Source organism: Cervus elaphus, chromosome 7 (genome assembly GCF_910594005.1).
Source record: "Cervus elaphus chromosome 7, mCerEla1.1, whole genome shotgun sequence".
NCBI lineage: Eukaryota > Metazoa > Chordata > Mammalia > Artiodactyla > Cervidae > Cervus > Cervus elaphus.
The window spans coordinates 27,713,438-27,727,021 of NC_057821.1; the positions used below are offsets into that span (position 1 = coordinate 27,713,438).

General features: G+C 59.1%; 2 protein-coding genes across 18 annotated transcripts in view; one reads left to right on the top strand and one right to left on the bottom strand.

The window, feature by feature from the left end:
- TNXB (tenascin XB) overlaps positions 1-8,280 on the top strand; it is a 56,321-nt gene extending 48,041 nt beyond the window's left edge. For all 12 annotated transcript variants that reach the window (XM_043907791.1, XM_043907798.1, XM_043907793.1 and 9 more), the window contains 16 exons: positions 556-843; positions 1,197-1,475; positions 2,719-3,006; positions 4,048-4,371; positions 4,689-5,024; positions 5,284-5,406; positions 5,518-5,655; positions 5,864-5,983; positions 6,089-6,232; positions 6,323-6,453; positions 6,577-6,709; positions 6,803-6,954; positions 7,047-7,143; positions 7,235-7,396; positions 7,480-7,643; positions 7,989-8,280. In XM_043907791.1, the coding sequence (XP_043763726.1) occupies positions 556-843; positions 1,197-1,475; positions 2,719-3,006; positions 4,048-4,371; positions 4,689-5,024; positions 5,284-5,406; positions 5,518-5,655; positions 5,864-5,983; positions 6,089-6,232; positions 6,323-6,453; positions 6,577-6,709; positions 6,803-6,954; positions 7,047-7,143; positions 7,235-7,396; positions 7,480-7,643; positions 7,989-8,090 (2,981 nt within the window). In that variant the 3' untranslated portion in view covers positions 8,091-8,280. The remainder of the gene's footprint in view (positions 1-555; positions 844-1,196; positions 1,476-2,718; positions 3,007-4,047; positions 4,372-4,688; positions 5,025-5,283; positions 5,407-5,517; positions 5,656-5,863; positions 5,984-6,088; positions 6,233-6,322; positions 6,454-6,576; positions 6,710-6,802; positions 6,955-7,046; positions 7,144-7,234; positions 7,397-7,479; positions 7,644-7,988) is intronic.
- LOC122697244 (steroid 21-hydroxylase) lies at positions 7,802-11,532 on the bottom strand. 6 transcript variants are annotated; one of them, XM_043907811.1, is made up of 10 exons: positions 11,086-11,532; positions 10,899-10,988; positions 10,637-10,791; positions 10,330-10,425; positions 10,116-10,217; positions 9,927-10,013; positions 9,561-9,761; positions 8,881-9,059; positions 8,697-8,800; positions 7,802-8,598 (listed from the first exon to the last, which is right to left on the bottom strand). In XM_043907811.1, the coding sequence occupies exons 1-10, from the start codon at positions 11,285-11,287 to the stop codon at positions 8,324-8,326; spliced, it is 1,491 nt and encodes a 496-aa protein (XP_043763746.1). In that variant the 5' UTR covers positions 11,288-11,532; the 3' UTR covers positions 7,802-8,323. The 6 variants fall into 6 exon arrangements, with proteins under 6 accessions (XP_043763746.1, XP_043763747.1, XP_043763744.1 ...); XM_043907812.1 differs by lacking the exon at positions 10,899-10,988; XM_043907809.1 differs by having other exon boundaries at positions 9,561-10,013.
- Positions 11,533-13,584: the final 2,052 nt, after the last annotated feature.

Here is a 13,584-nt window from a genome sequence, read left to right on the forward strand (position 1 = left end):
CTTTGGGATATCAGCACTTCTCACAAACGGAGCCTGTTCTCTTTCCTCACGTGGTGCTGAGGATCCCACCCCCATGCTCAAATTGTGTGAGGACTGACTGACGGTGTGCTCAGGGTCAGCTCAGCAGGTAGCCTCTGCCCCATACGTTTCAGCTTTCTTCCTTCCTTCATGATATGGACCCTCAGACTTGCTCAGATGTTCATGTGTGGCTTCCTCAGCCTCCCTGACCGAGCATTTTAGCAGCTCGGAGCACAGATGGAGAACCAGGTTCTCTAGGTTGAATCCTGCTCTGAAGGTACTGATTTTGCAAATGTTTCTTAACTTCTCTGCACCATGGATGCCCACACAACAAGGGTGCTAAGGATAAAAGCACCTACTTCAGCGGCTGTGTGAAGATTAAAATCACTATTTGTAAACTGCCTACAGCAGTGCCTGGGACACATGAAGCAGTTAAGAAGAGTTTGCTGCAAATGGTCATTTCACAGCCAGGGAGCAGCCCCCCCACCCTGGCCCAGGGTCCTGTCATTGACCACAGCCTTCTCTGCTCTATTCCAGCCTCCCTGACTACGGAGCCCTCCCTGGCACCCCGCCTGGGGGAGCTGACGGTGGCAGCCGTGACCTCGGACACAGCGCGCCTCTCATGGACGGTGGAGCAGGGGCCCTTTGATTCCTTCCTGGTCCAGTACAAGGATGTGCAGGGGCAGCCCCAGACAGTGCCCGTGGGTGGAGACCTCCGAGAGGTCACAGTTTCAAGTCTGGCCCCCGGCCGCAAGTACAAGTTCCTGCTGTTCGGACTCCAGGATGAGAAACGACATGGCCCAGTCTCTGCAGACGCAAAGACTCGTGAGTGAGGGCTGGAGGCCGCCTTTGCCACCTGACCATCATCCACTCCCTTGTGGAATTTCACGTTTCCATGCTCCACACCCCAGCCCCCAGTTTATTTACCGGGTTCAGTGAAATCCAAGTCCTGAGTACCTGGTTACCCTCTCGTTCCTATCCTACTCCTCCTATATCCCCAGGAACACTTGTTCTCTTCCCTGGCCCCTCTTTAATCCCTGCTCCTCTGCCTCCCCTCCTCCTGACCTGTGACCTTGTCACCCCCTCCCAGCACCCAGAGCCAATACCTAGACCCTAGCACCCTGAGGAGGCTGCCTGTTTCATTTCTGTCACATTCCATGCACCTCTGTCTTGTCCAGTCCCAGACACAAAACCTGCTCCCCGCCTGGGGGAGCTGACGGTGACGGATGTGACCCCGGACTCTGTGGGCCTCTCCTGGACCGTCCCTGAGGGTGAATTCGACTCCTTCGTGGTCCAGTACAAGGATAGGGACGGGCAGCCCCGCGTGGTGCCTGTGGCCGCCGACCAGCGTGAGGTCACCATCCCCGGCCTGGAGCCCAATAGGAAATACAAGTTCCTGCTCTATGGGCTGGTAGGCAGGAAACGACTGGGCCCCATCTCCGCTGAAGGCAGCACAGGTGAGCCCCGGGTTCCCCCGCCCACAGCCTTTTCCAGAGCTGTCTTTCATCTGAGCCCCCAGAGCTGGCCCCGGGGTTTCGACATGCAATCATAACACAAAAGCAAATATTTATTGAGTCCCTACTGAATGCCAGGCACTGTTCTAAGCATTTATTTCCTTCAATCTCTTATTGGCAATATAGTAAAAAGAACTCAGACTTTGGAGCCAAGCAGACCTGTGTTCAACTTCTGATTGCCAGCTACGTGGGCTTGGACAGGCCACTTCTTTCCCTTGAGCCTCAGTTTCCAGACCTGCATTATGGTTATGAATAATACCTAATGGGGCTCAATAAATGCTCACATCCTCCTCCGTCCATTCCAGTTCTATGGCAAGAAGTGGAAAATATGGGAGGGTTTGGCTGCAGAAAGACTATGGAAAAATCTGGTGTCTTGTGACCATGACTCAGCCCCTTGAGGAAGGGGTGGAGGTGGGTCACTGACCCTTACCCCACCTCTAGGACCATGAGTCACCCTGGCCAGACAAGGATGGGGCACATGGCCAGCTGGGGGCTGGGGGTCTCAGACTCCATAATTATCTTCCCCAAACCCTCACTGTGGAGACTGGATACAGGCTTCTCCAACCCTCATCAGTCAGCACCCACGCCCACCTAGACAAGTCCCTTATGTGCTCCGCTCTGCCTGTCATCCTCTCAGCTCTGCCCCTGGCTTCTGCCTCTGACCCACCCAGCCACCCTGGTCTAGTGAAGTTAGTGCTGACTGGAAGCAGGTGGCAAGGAGAGCCCAGGCTGATGGCAAGGCAGGGGGAGGTCATGGCCAGCGATGGGAGCCCAGGAGCTTGGCTGGCTGCCTGGGCCAGCTCTGACTGTTTGGGGACGTCTCCCTGACAACTCAGACATCCTCTGGGCGCCTTTCTCAGCTCTGGCCACATTCCAGGCTCTGGGGGTCAGGGGTCAGGGGTCAGGGGAAACTGAGGCCCTTCCTGCAACCCCAGCCTGCCCTTTCTCATGAGGTGATCTTTCCTGCATTTACTGCGCCCTTATCACAGAGAGGAGGCAGTGGGGGCCAGAAGTTTGGACAGTGGCCCCCCAGAGGCAAAAACTGGGCTCCTTTGGAAGGGCGGGGCTGGGACAGCCTGTCTCCCCAGGTGGGGGGAGGACCCTCCCTCCTCCCAGAAGTTGCCAGGGCTGAGATAAAGGCAGCTCTTAATTAAGGGTTTCTCCCCAACCCCCACTCTCCCCACAGCCCCCCTGGAGAAGGAACGGCAGCCCCCACCCCGCCTGGGGGAGCTGACAGTGACGGATGAGACCCCAAACTCCCTGCGCCTCTCATGGACAGTGGCCCAGGGCCCCTTTGACTCCTTCGTGGTCCAGTACAGGGGCACAGACGGGCAGCCCCAGATGGTGCCTGTGGCTGCAGACCAGAGGGAGGTCACCGTAGAGGGCCTGGAGCCTGGCAGGAAATACAAGTTTCTGCTCTACGGGCTCCTTAGAGGACAGCGCCTGGGCCCCGCCTCTGTCCTGGGAATGACAGGTGAGCAGGAGGCCATGCTGCTTGGTCCCTGAAAACCGGCCTGAGTGCATATCCTCAGGCCTTTGTGCTGCAGGTCAGGCAGGCGTCAAGGTGGAGGCGCAAGGGGGCCCTGCCCAGGGCTCAGGAGGAAGAGCCTCAGAACAGTGATCGAGGGGTCCGTCAAAAGCAGAGCCAAAACAAGCAGAAAGACAAAGCCCTGGCAAGGGTCCCTAACCTCCCGCCTCCCCGCCCCTCCCCCCCACCCAGCCCCACAGCTGCCAGCTGCTCCCTATCACCCTACTGGATCTTCTCTTACCTCCCAGCAGGCAGCGGCCTTGCCCGGATAAGGCAAACCCCCTCCCGTGGATGAGTCAGGAGCATTTTCTCAAATGGAAAATTACTGGAAAACAAGGCAGGCAAGGAGCATAGAAAGCAATAGGAGTGACTGCACTGATGGAGTTCCCCTTCCAGACTTCCTAATACCGCCCCCTCCCCTCCAACCCCACATCAGCCTGGCTGATGGGATTCGCTCTTCAAGTTCTCCTGCCAGTTCCATCCTCAGGTCTTCACAGCAGGGAGGCCCATGTGCCCTGAGCTCAGAGAGGGACTGAGTGAGTCCTGCCTCATGCCAAGGCTCAGGCCGCCCTGGGGGGTTAGGGAGGTAGCAGGGCCAATGCAGACATCTAGAGTGGGGCACGCTGAGACCTCGGGACAGAGAAGGAGAAAACAAGTGAGGGATTCAGGCAGCATAGGAGCCCCACAGAGAGGCCATGGGGCCACCAGGCTGGCGCTCAGAGAGGCCCGGGTGGTGGTGGCGGAGGAGTCAGGGTTTCAGCAAGGATGCAGCACATTCAAGAGAAGGAATCCGATGCTAGGAAAGCCTGCGTCCGTGTCTTCTCTCCACTTGGCTGCTGTGGCCAGGATGGAAAATCCCCCCACCCCCAACCCCCGCCTCAACCTGAGCCCTGACACCCTCCCTCTCTGGAAGGTCAGATGCAGTGGGTGGGCCCCTCTGCACCCCCCACCCCGCACTCAGCTTCTCCCTGGGCTTCTCCCACACAGCCCCAGAAGAGGACACACCAGCGCCCTGGCGCCCAGCCACGGAGGCCCCCAAGCCCCCTGAAGGGCCCCGCCTAGGGGTGCTGGCGGTGAGGGACGTGTCCCCGGACTCCCTGCGCCTCTCCTGGAGCGTGGTCCGGGGCCCCTTCGACTCCTTTGTGGTCCAGTATCAGGACACAGATGGGCAGCCCCAGGCCTTGCTCGTGGGGGGCGACCAGAACAAGGTCCTCGTGTCCGGCCTGGAGCCCAGCACCTCCTACAAGTTCTTCCTCTATGGCCTCCATGAAGGGAAGCGCCTGGGGCCCGTCTCAGCTGACGGCACCACAGGTACCGCCCGGAGAGGGACTGGCGTCCTGGCCTTGGCTGCCTCTAGTCTGGGACTGGGAAGGCGAAAGGGGGTGCCCAGAAGTGGTGCCCACTGGGAAAGAATGTGAGGGGGCGCCACGGAGGGAGGAAGGGGTGCTCCGGCAGGCCTTGGCCCAACACGCGTGTTGTCATCATGGGTCTGACCTGTCATTATGGGTGGCAGCCCCTCACTAGCCCCTTTTTACAGAAAGGAAATGAGGGCCAGGAAGGGACCTGCCACAGGGCACCTAGCTGGTGTACTTCTGTCTGCAAACCCTTCTCTCCCACCCACTCTGCAGGGCCAGTTCCTGCGGGTCAGACCCCCGGAGAGCCGGGGCCCCGGCTGTCCCACCTGTCGGTGACTGATGTGACCACGAGTTCACTGCGCCTCAACTGGGAGGCCCCACCCGAGGCCTTTGACTCCTTCCTGCTCCGCTTCGGAGTCCCATCTCCAAGCACCCTGGAACCGCAGCTACGTCCCCTGCTGCAGCGGGAGCTGACGGTGCCAGGGACACGGCGCTCAGCTGTGCTGCGGGACCTGCATCCAGGGACCCTGTACACCCTTACATTGTATGGGCTGCGCGGGCCCCACAAGGCTGACAGCATCCAGGGCACAGCCCGGACCCTCAGCCCAGGTGAGGCTCCATCCTGGGCACAGAGGCGCCCTGCCCCAAAGTGGGGGTCCTGTACTTTGTAGGGTGGGACCTAGTGCCACAGGCAGAGCGGGAGTTGGTGAGTGGTGGAGAGCTTGGAATCTGCAGAGCAGCTTCCATTACCAGGTCCAGAGGAAAGGGGGGTGGTGGTGAGCATGTCTGGAGTCTGTGGGGCCCCAGGAGAAGGAGCCTCCCCACCCCGTTCCCTCATCATCATTCCTTTGCACATCCCTCCCATCAGTTCTGGAGAGCCCCCGTGACCTCCAATTCAGCGAAATCAGGGAGACCTCAGCCAGGGTCAGCTGGACGCCCCCAGCGTCCAGGGTGGACGGCTTCAAAGTTTCCTACCAACTGGCAGATGGAGGTAATATCCTTCGGCCTGTGTCCTTGCTCTTTACCCCCTGCACCCTGCCCGCCCCGTTGTTCCTCCTTGCCTCCCCGGCCGCCTCCCTGCCAGCCCACTGTGTGTTTCCAGGGGAGCCACAGAGTGTGCAGGTGGATGGCCGGACCCAGAAACTCGAGGGGCTGATCCCAGGCGCTCAGTACGAGGTGACTGTGGTCTCCGTCCGTGGCTTTGAGGAGAGTGAGCCTCTCACAGGCTTCTTGACCACAGGTGAGCGGGACTGGGACCCCGGGCAGGAAGTAGGGGGAGAAAATAGGGCACTGGTAGGAGTTGAGAGTGAATGGGGAAGGGGAGGGGAACGGGGGTGTTGGAGGCTCCAATGGCAGACAAGAAGTGCATGGGAGTTTGGGAAGCTGACGGGTGGGGAACGCAGACGGGACCAGCTCTGAGCACCACCCCCTCCCCGTCCTTCTCCCAGTTCCTGATGGCCCCACCCAGCTGCGGGCACTGAACCTGACTGATGAATCCGCCCTGCTGCACTGGAAGCCCCCCCAGACCCCGGTGGACACCTATGACGTCAAGGTCACAGCCCCAGGGGGTGAGTGAGGCTGGTTGAGGCCTCTGGGGGGTACTCGTTCAGGGAGGGGGAGTGGAGGGCAGGCTGGGCTCCAACAGGGCAGCGCTGATACCCGCCCCCTCCCAGCCCCTTCCCTCCAGGCCTCAGCCCCTGGCAGCGCCATGGACTACCCCCTGCAGGGCCTGGTGACCCACACCAACTACACGGCAACCTTGCGTGGCCTTCGGGGCCCCAACTTCACCTCCCCAGCCAGCATCACCTTCACCACAGGTGTGGTCCATGAGGTGCATGGGACGGGGGGGAAGGAGCAAGAGAGCCAGGAAGGGCCTCATCTCCATCTTCTCTTCCTCCTGCTCTCAGGGTTGGAGGCGCCCCAGGACTTGGAGGCCAAGGAAGTGACCCCCCGGACAGCCCTGCTCACTTGGACGGCGCCCGAAGTCTCCCCAACTGGTTACCTGCTCAGCTTCAACACCCCAGGGGGACAGACCCAGGTGCCCCAAGCCCTGCTCCTCAGGCCAGCTCCCTCCCTGGGTTTTGGTCCAGAGAGGCTGCCTCTGCTTCTGGGGGTGGGCACCACCTCCCTCTCCCCTGACCACCTCTTGTCTGTTCCGTAGGAGATCCTGCTCCCAGGAGGGGTCACCTCTCACCAGCTCCGCGGCCTCTTTCCCTCCACCCCCTACAGCACATGGCTCCGGGCCATGTGGGGCGACAGCTTCACTCCCCCCGTGTCCACCTCCTTCACCACTGGTACTCGGGCCCTGGGACCTGAGACTCGGGGATGACTGGGTAGCAGGGGTATAGGATCTGGATAAAGAACTGGCCCCTCACTCCTCTCCCCAGGTGGACTGCGGATCCCCTTCCCCCGGGACTGTGGGGAGGAGATGCAGAACGGGGTCAGCACATCAAGGACCACCACCATCTTCCTCAATGGCAACCGCGAGCGACCCCTGAACGTGTTTTGCGACATGGAGACCGATGGGGGTGGCTGGCTGGTGGGTGGCGGTCAGAAGCCCACGGGGTCTGTACCAGGAGGGGTTGCCAGGCCGGGAGCCACAGGCTGACAGTACCTCCACCTACTTCCCAGGTATTCCAGCGCCGCATGGATGGAAAAACGGACTTCTGGAGGGACTGGGAGGACTACGCCCATGGTTTTGGGAACATTTCTGGGGAGTTCTGGCTGGGTGAGTGCCTCACAGGGATTGAGGGACCCGGGAAGGGCTTGGGGCCCTGTGGACTCACACTCCCCCATGAGCACAAACTCCCCACCCACAGGCAATGAGGCCCTGCACAGCCTGACCAAAGCCGGCGACTACTCCTTGCGAGTGGATCTGCGGGCTGGGGACGAAGCCGTGTTTGCCCAGTACGACTCCTTCCAAGTAGACTCGGCCGATGAGTACTACCGCCTCCACCTGGAAGGCTACCACGGCACCGCAGGTGAGGGCTCAGTCTGGGAGGCGGGCAGGGAGAGCCGGGAGAGAAGAGAAAAGGACCTCACTGCTCCTTCCACGCCCTGCCAGGGGACTCCATGAGCTACCACAGCGGCAGTGTCTTCTCTGCCCGGGACCGAGACCCCAACAACTTGCTCATCTCCTGTGCCGTCTCTTACCGAGGGGCCTGGTGGTACAGGAACTGCCACTATGCCAACCTGAACGGGCTTTATGGGAGCACAGTGGACCACCAGGTGAGAGGTCTGGGGGGCCGCACCAAGCTGGGGGTGCTTGGGGCTCCACCTGCCTGGGTGTCTGTGACACACACCGTGATAAGTCATTGAATGGCTCAGCGCTTCAGGGCCCTGGCCTGTGAAATGGAACAATAATGCCAATCTCACCAGGTTATCTTGAGGAGGAGATGATTTATTGGATGTCAAGGGAGGGGTCAGGATTCTGCTTCAGTCCTTTGCAGTTGAGGGTTTAAGAAGGAAAAGGGGAAACACAATGGCTGATTTCTGGAAACATCTCCCCAGAGGTGAGAGCAGGTGGGAGCTGGATGTCAGACACTGACTCTCTCCCAACAACCCCCTTCCCAGGGAGTGAGCTGGTACTACTGGAAGGGCTTCGATTTCTCCGTGCCCTTCACGGAAATGAAGCTGAGACCGAGAAGCTACCGGCCCCCGGGCAGGGGAGGCTGAGCCGCCGCTCACCCCTCCAGCGCCCCACCATGACTGCCGAGCACTGAGGGGTTGCGCCGAGAGAAGAGCCAGGGGCCACCTTGACCATCCAGCCACCAGGGGAAGCCTTCTCCACCCGCGATCTCACAGCACCATGTTTACAGGGGGGAGGGCAGGGGTTTGTATGGGAGCAATAAAAGGAGACACCGAGGCACGTGACTGGCCGAGTCCTCCCCCCCCCAACTCCTCCCCCATCACTGGGCACTGGCGCTCTCCCAGGCCCCGTCCTCCACCCCCCGGGGCTGCAGCCGCACCTGGAAAGGCTGGACCTTGAGGTTGACGCCGCAGTAGGGATCCGGCTGCAGCGACGGCAGGGCGCCCACGGGCGGCGGCAGCAGCGTGAAGGCCTGCAGCAGTCGCAGGAGCACCACGAAGAGCTCCAGGCGCGCCAGCGACTCGCCCAGGCACACGCGCGCCCCGCAGCCAAACGCCAGCGCGCTGGGGTTCGCGCCTGGCTCCAGGAAGCGGTCTGCGGGCGGAAGGACCGATCCGGGACTCAGAGGCCGCCGGCCTCCGGCCCCCGCTGCACTGCCACCCGCCACCGCGGGCACCCGCCCCACCACGCACCCGGCCGAAACTCGTGCGGCTGCTCCCAGACGGTCTCGTCCAGGTGGGCACCTTGGAGGTTGGGGATAACGACCATGCCCTCAGGGATGTCGTAGCCGAAGATGCTGAGGGTTAGGGTTAAGTTAGAGGCCCGCCGAGGCCCTGCTGGGGCCTTGCCCGTTCATCCCTAGGCCTCCGGAGTCACCTGCTAGGCCGCGTGGTGCGGTGAGGCAAGGCCAGGGGCACGACCGGCCGCAGGCGCAGCACCTCCGCGATGGTGGCGTTGAGCAGAGGCAACCGAGCGCGGTCCTTGTAAGTGATTCGGGAGCACGAGGCTCCGGGGCCCAGCTCACGATCCAACTCCTCCTGAAGGCGGCGCTGAATCTGGGAAATGGAGCCCCAGTCCTGTCACTGGCCAGCCCCCAGCTGACAACCTCCACCGTGTGTGTGTGTGTGTGTGTGTGTGTGTGTGTGTGTGTGTGTGTGTGTGTGTGTGTGTGTGTGTGTGTTGAGTCACTCAGTCGTGTCCAACTCTTTGCGAGCCCATGGACTATAAGCCTCCAGACTCCCCTGTCCAGGCAAGAATACTAGAATCGGTTGCCATTCCCTTCTTCAGGGCATCTTCCCTAGCCAGGGGTGGAACCTGAGTCTCCTGCATTGCAGGCAGATTCTTTACCATCTGAGCACTAGGGAAGCCCAAACTTCCACCACTCCCTGGAGGAACTCACATGAAACTTTGTGCCAAGTAGGAGAACCCATGCCAACCCCACTGACCCACCCCAGTCCTACCCCCACAACACAGCCTGCATTGCCATCAGAGAGATAGGTTCCCGCCACCCTGGCCAGGCTGCCAGGAAGGATCCCTAGCCTGCCTCCAGGGCATACCTCAGGGTGGTGAAGCAGGAACGCCACAGCCCAGGAGAGGGTGCTCGCCGTGGTTTCAGTGCCCCCGATGAAAAGGTCCACCACAGACATGTGCACGTGTCCTTCCAGGAGCTGTCCGGGGCCCTCTTCTACTCTTTGCCTCCCTACCCCCTGGAGCATGTAGTCCATCATATCCCTCCACTGGCCAGCCACCATGCTCTCCTGGGGAGGGGAGGAGGAGCCGGCCTGAGTGCCTGGCTTGGGGAGCGTGTTGAGACGGTGCCGACAGGTCCAGGACTGCGGGGATGGCCCAGGAGCTGCCTGGCTCTGGGCAGCAGCGTCACCGCTGCCGGCTGAGGAGGAGCCCGGTCCACGCGCGCTTCCCACCTTGTGGCGCCTCAGCTGCTTCTCCACCATGTGGTCCCTGTTCTCTATGGCCTGCTTCAGCCTCCAGAGCCCAGGGTTGGGGAAGAACTGGGGCAGAGAGTAAGAAGGTGTAGCTGCTGGCAAGGAAGCCTGTTCCCCATCCCCACCCTTTCTCCTAGGACCAGGCGTGTCGGGGCTGCGCCTCCTCACCCTGAGAAAAGGAACCAGGTCCAAAATCTGGATGGACCAGTGGTCCCAGGTCTTCATCAAGTCCTGAACACAGTCGTGAAAGGCATGTACTAAGGTGTCCTCCTGCCAGAAAAGGAGGAAATCCTTTCAGTGCAGAACCAGGAGAGGATCAGGGAGGGGTTGCAGGGGGCAGGGGGAGGGGGGCAGGCACATGTGAGGGCAAGAGAGCCTTGACCTTATCTCCAAAAGTGAGGTAACAGATGATGCTGCAGGTGAGGAGAGAGAATTCCTTCTGGATGGTCACGGGGGCACCAGCTTGGACTCTCATGCGCTGAAGAGAAAGAACATGAACTAAATAGAGACCTGGGATGTCCCTGGTGGTCGAGAGGCTAAGATTCTTGCTCCCGGTGCAGGGGGCCCAGGTTCCATCCCTGGCCAGGGAACTAGATGCCACATGCTTCAGGTAATATAAGTGAAAAAAATAGAGGGGCTTCCAGGAGGGGTGAAGCTGACCTGGGCTGACTGTGAGAGTCCAGGCTCACCTCGCAGAACTCCTGGGTCAGCTGCTCCACCCAGGGCTCCATGGAGCTGCGGATACCCAGCAGCAAGGCTGAGCGAGTGAGTTTCTTGTGAGCCTTCCAGAGCAGAGAATAGTCCCCCAGAGAGATGTCCTGGCAGCGCTGAGACACCAGCTTGTCTGCGAGTAGGGGTTGGGGGTGGGAGAGTCGACTTCACCAAGGAAGACACAGGCCTGACCTCCCCTGCCTCCCAAAGCCCTGCTTCTCCCCTCAAGCAGCCCCTTACAGGATGGTATCTGGGGTCTGCCGGCAAAATCCACCCACTTCCTGATCATAGCCTCCTCGATGGTCCTCTTGGAGTTCAGCACCACCACCTCTGGCCGGGGGAGTGGTAGGAAAAGCAGGAAGTCAGCAGGAAAGGACACCCCCAACCCTCCTCACTGTTGTGGGTCAGGAAGGAAGCAGACCCTCACCTTGCAGCCCAAGGCGAAGCCTGTAGACAGGCCCGAGTTTCTGAGTCAGGCTCAGCAGATGGATGGGGAGGTTGGGCTGCAGCAGGTGCAGGAAGCCGGGGACCAGAGGTGGGAGGTGGAGGTTTCTGAGCTTCCACCGGCCCCACAGCAGGTGAGCGCCGGCTAGCAGGGTGAGCAGCAGCAGCAGCCCTGCGAGGACCATGGCTGGAGACCCAGGCAGAGGCCCCGGCCCCGCCACTTATAGCTCTCCACACCTCCAGCCATCTGGCTACTTGGGCTGTTCTGAAGCCTCCCTCGACTCCTTCCCTCAGGTCCTTGCCCACTGTCCCGCCCACAAAACAGTACATTCCTGCAATGGCATCCATCCTCTTGGCCTTCGAAAATCCAATATCAAAGAGCAGGCCTTTTCCCATTCATCTATCAAGAGGAAAGGAAAGGAAACACAACCCTGACCTTCTTCAACAGCCAGAATCAGCTTTCTATCAACCGTTCAGGAAAACATGTCCCTGAGGCCTCTCCCACCCCCACCCCACCCCCAATACAGCCTCACCACCACCTTGGACCAGCTTCCTGCCACGGGGTTTGTCTCAGAGAGAAGAATGACAATCCATGCCTAATGTGCCCTCCCAAATGGCCTTTAAAGCACGAAATGAGATGAAAGTGATGTGGTTTCTTCTTTTAACTTACAGATAGGGGAACCACATGTCCTGGTTTGCATGTGTTATCCCAGGTTATACCTATAGTCCAAGGACCATCAGTAATAGTGCCTCTTTTTATGCTCGAAACTTGAAGAATTAAATGTTTCCCCAGTTTAGAGCTCTTACCCTGTACCTGACGCTCTTTGCTTGCAAGGAAAAGAGACCCACTTGAGCTAGTTTGAGCCAAAAGTAAGAATTATTATACAAATACAGGGATATCTCACAGAATCCAAGAGCAGGCATGTAGCAGGGACCTTCTTGGCCTTAGAAAGCCAGGGATTGTGAACTAAAGAGCCCTAGACGCATGGCTGCTTCCTCATGCTTCGTTCCTCCTCTCATTTGTTTATTATTCTTGGCTGCAATGGGCCTGCATTGCCATGCCTGGGCTTTCTCTAGTTGCGGTGAGCAGAGGGTACTCTCTAGCTGTGATACTCGGGCTTCTCATTGCAGTGGCTTCTCTTGTTGTGAAGTGCAGGCTCTAGGCACATGGGCTTCAGTAGTTGAGGCTCATGGGCTCTAGAACTCGGGCTCAATCCTTGGGGCCCACAGGCCTGGTTGCTTCACAGCATGTGTGATCTTCCCAGACCAGGGATCCAACCTGTTTCTTCATTGGCAGGTGGATTCTTAACCACTGGACCACCAGGGAAGTCCCCTCCCTCTCTTTGTCTGCAGTCCTCTCCTCCCACTGCAGTCAAGCTGCTTGTGCTCCCAGGTGCAGGCGGCAGAGGACTGCTTTCGGGGTTAGACTCCACAGAATACGGGTCTAGCCCCAGGACAAGAGGGCTTTAATGGTGTGGTCAAACATGCCCCTCATTGATTCCAAAGTCCTCAGGAAGGAACTTGATAGCCACAGCTGGGATCAGGGGCCCAGCCCTCTTCAGGGAGATGTTGCCATGAGGGCTGGGGTCCCAGTGGACTAAGTAGGGCTATCAGGGGCCACTGTTGCGGGTGAGGGGGCAGTGAAGGACTCACAGGAGAGGTCATGCTAAAGAGGGGTGGCAGGACTCAGTGGGAGGCTGGGGCACCTAGGAGGTGGGGTGAGAGCTTAGAGCTGACCTGAGTTCACACATTCCCCAATACTCCATTCTTTCTCTGCCAGCTGACCTCAGAGCTTTAACCACAGCATGACTCTGCCACCAGAGAGCCTGGGTCAATATCCCAGCTGTGGTGCCAACTAGCCTAAAGAGTTCACTTTTCGGGGTCCTGATAGGAGAGGCTCAGCTCAGCCTGGACCCAGGCCCAGGACTGGGAGGGAGAAAACATGGGATTTCTGGGATTGGACAGGAACAGCCAGCTCCTTCCTCATATTTATCTCAGGCCCTACATTCTGTCTTGCCACAACTATATCTGAATGTTTGACTCTTATACGTGGCTTTATGCCACCACCATGCTGACCAGATTACGGGAGAGATCTGATGGGCAATGACCAGGCCATGTAGACAATAGCCCTAAGAAGCCTCTGAAACACTGAGGAAGGTCAGAATGCTTTTGTAAAAAAATATTAACTTATTTGGTTACACATGGTCTTAGTTGCAGCATTGGGAAAATTAGATCTGCAGTTGCAACATGCAGGATTTTTTTTTTTTTTTTTTTAGTTGAGGTTCTTATCTGTGGCATGTGGAAACTAGTTCCCTTGGCAGATATCGAACCTGGGCCCCTTGCATTGGTAGCACAGAGTCATAGCCACTGGGTCACCAAGGAATTCCCAGGTTAGAACTACTCAAAGATTCATGGAATAGGAGGGGACTCTGTTCAAACGAAGAGTGACCTGGCCTGCTGGCCTGCTTGTGAACACCGCTTC

Coding starts and splice junctions, on each gene's coding strand:
- LOC122697244 (XM_043907807.1), bottom strand. CDS start 11,287: ATGGTCCTCGCAGGGCTGCTGCTGCTGCTCACCCTGCTAGCCGGCGCT. Junction 10,989..11,085: donor GCTTCGCCTTGGGCTGCAAG/GTGAGGGTCTGC, acceptor TCCCCCGGCCAG/AGGTGGTGGTGCTGAACTCC. Junction 8,599..8,696: donor GCCGCACGAGTTTCGGCCGG/GTGCGTGGTGGG, acceptor TTCCGCCCGCAG/ACCGCTTCCTGGAGCCAGGC.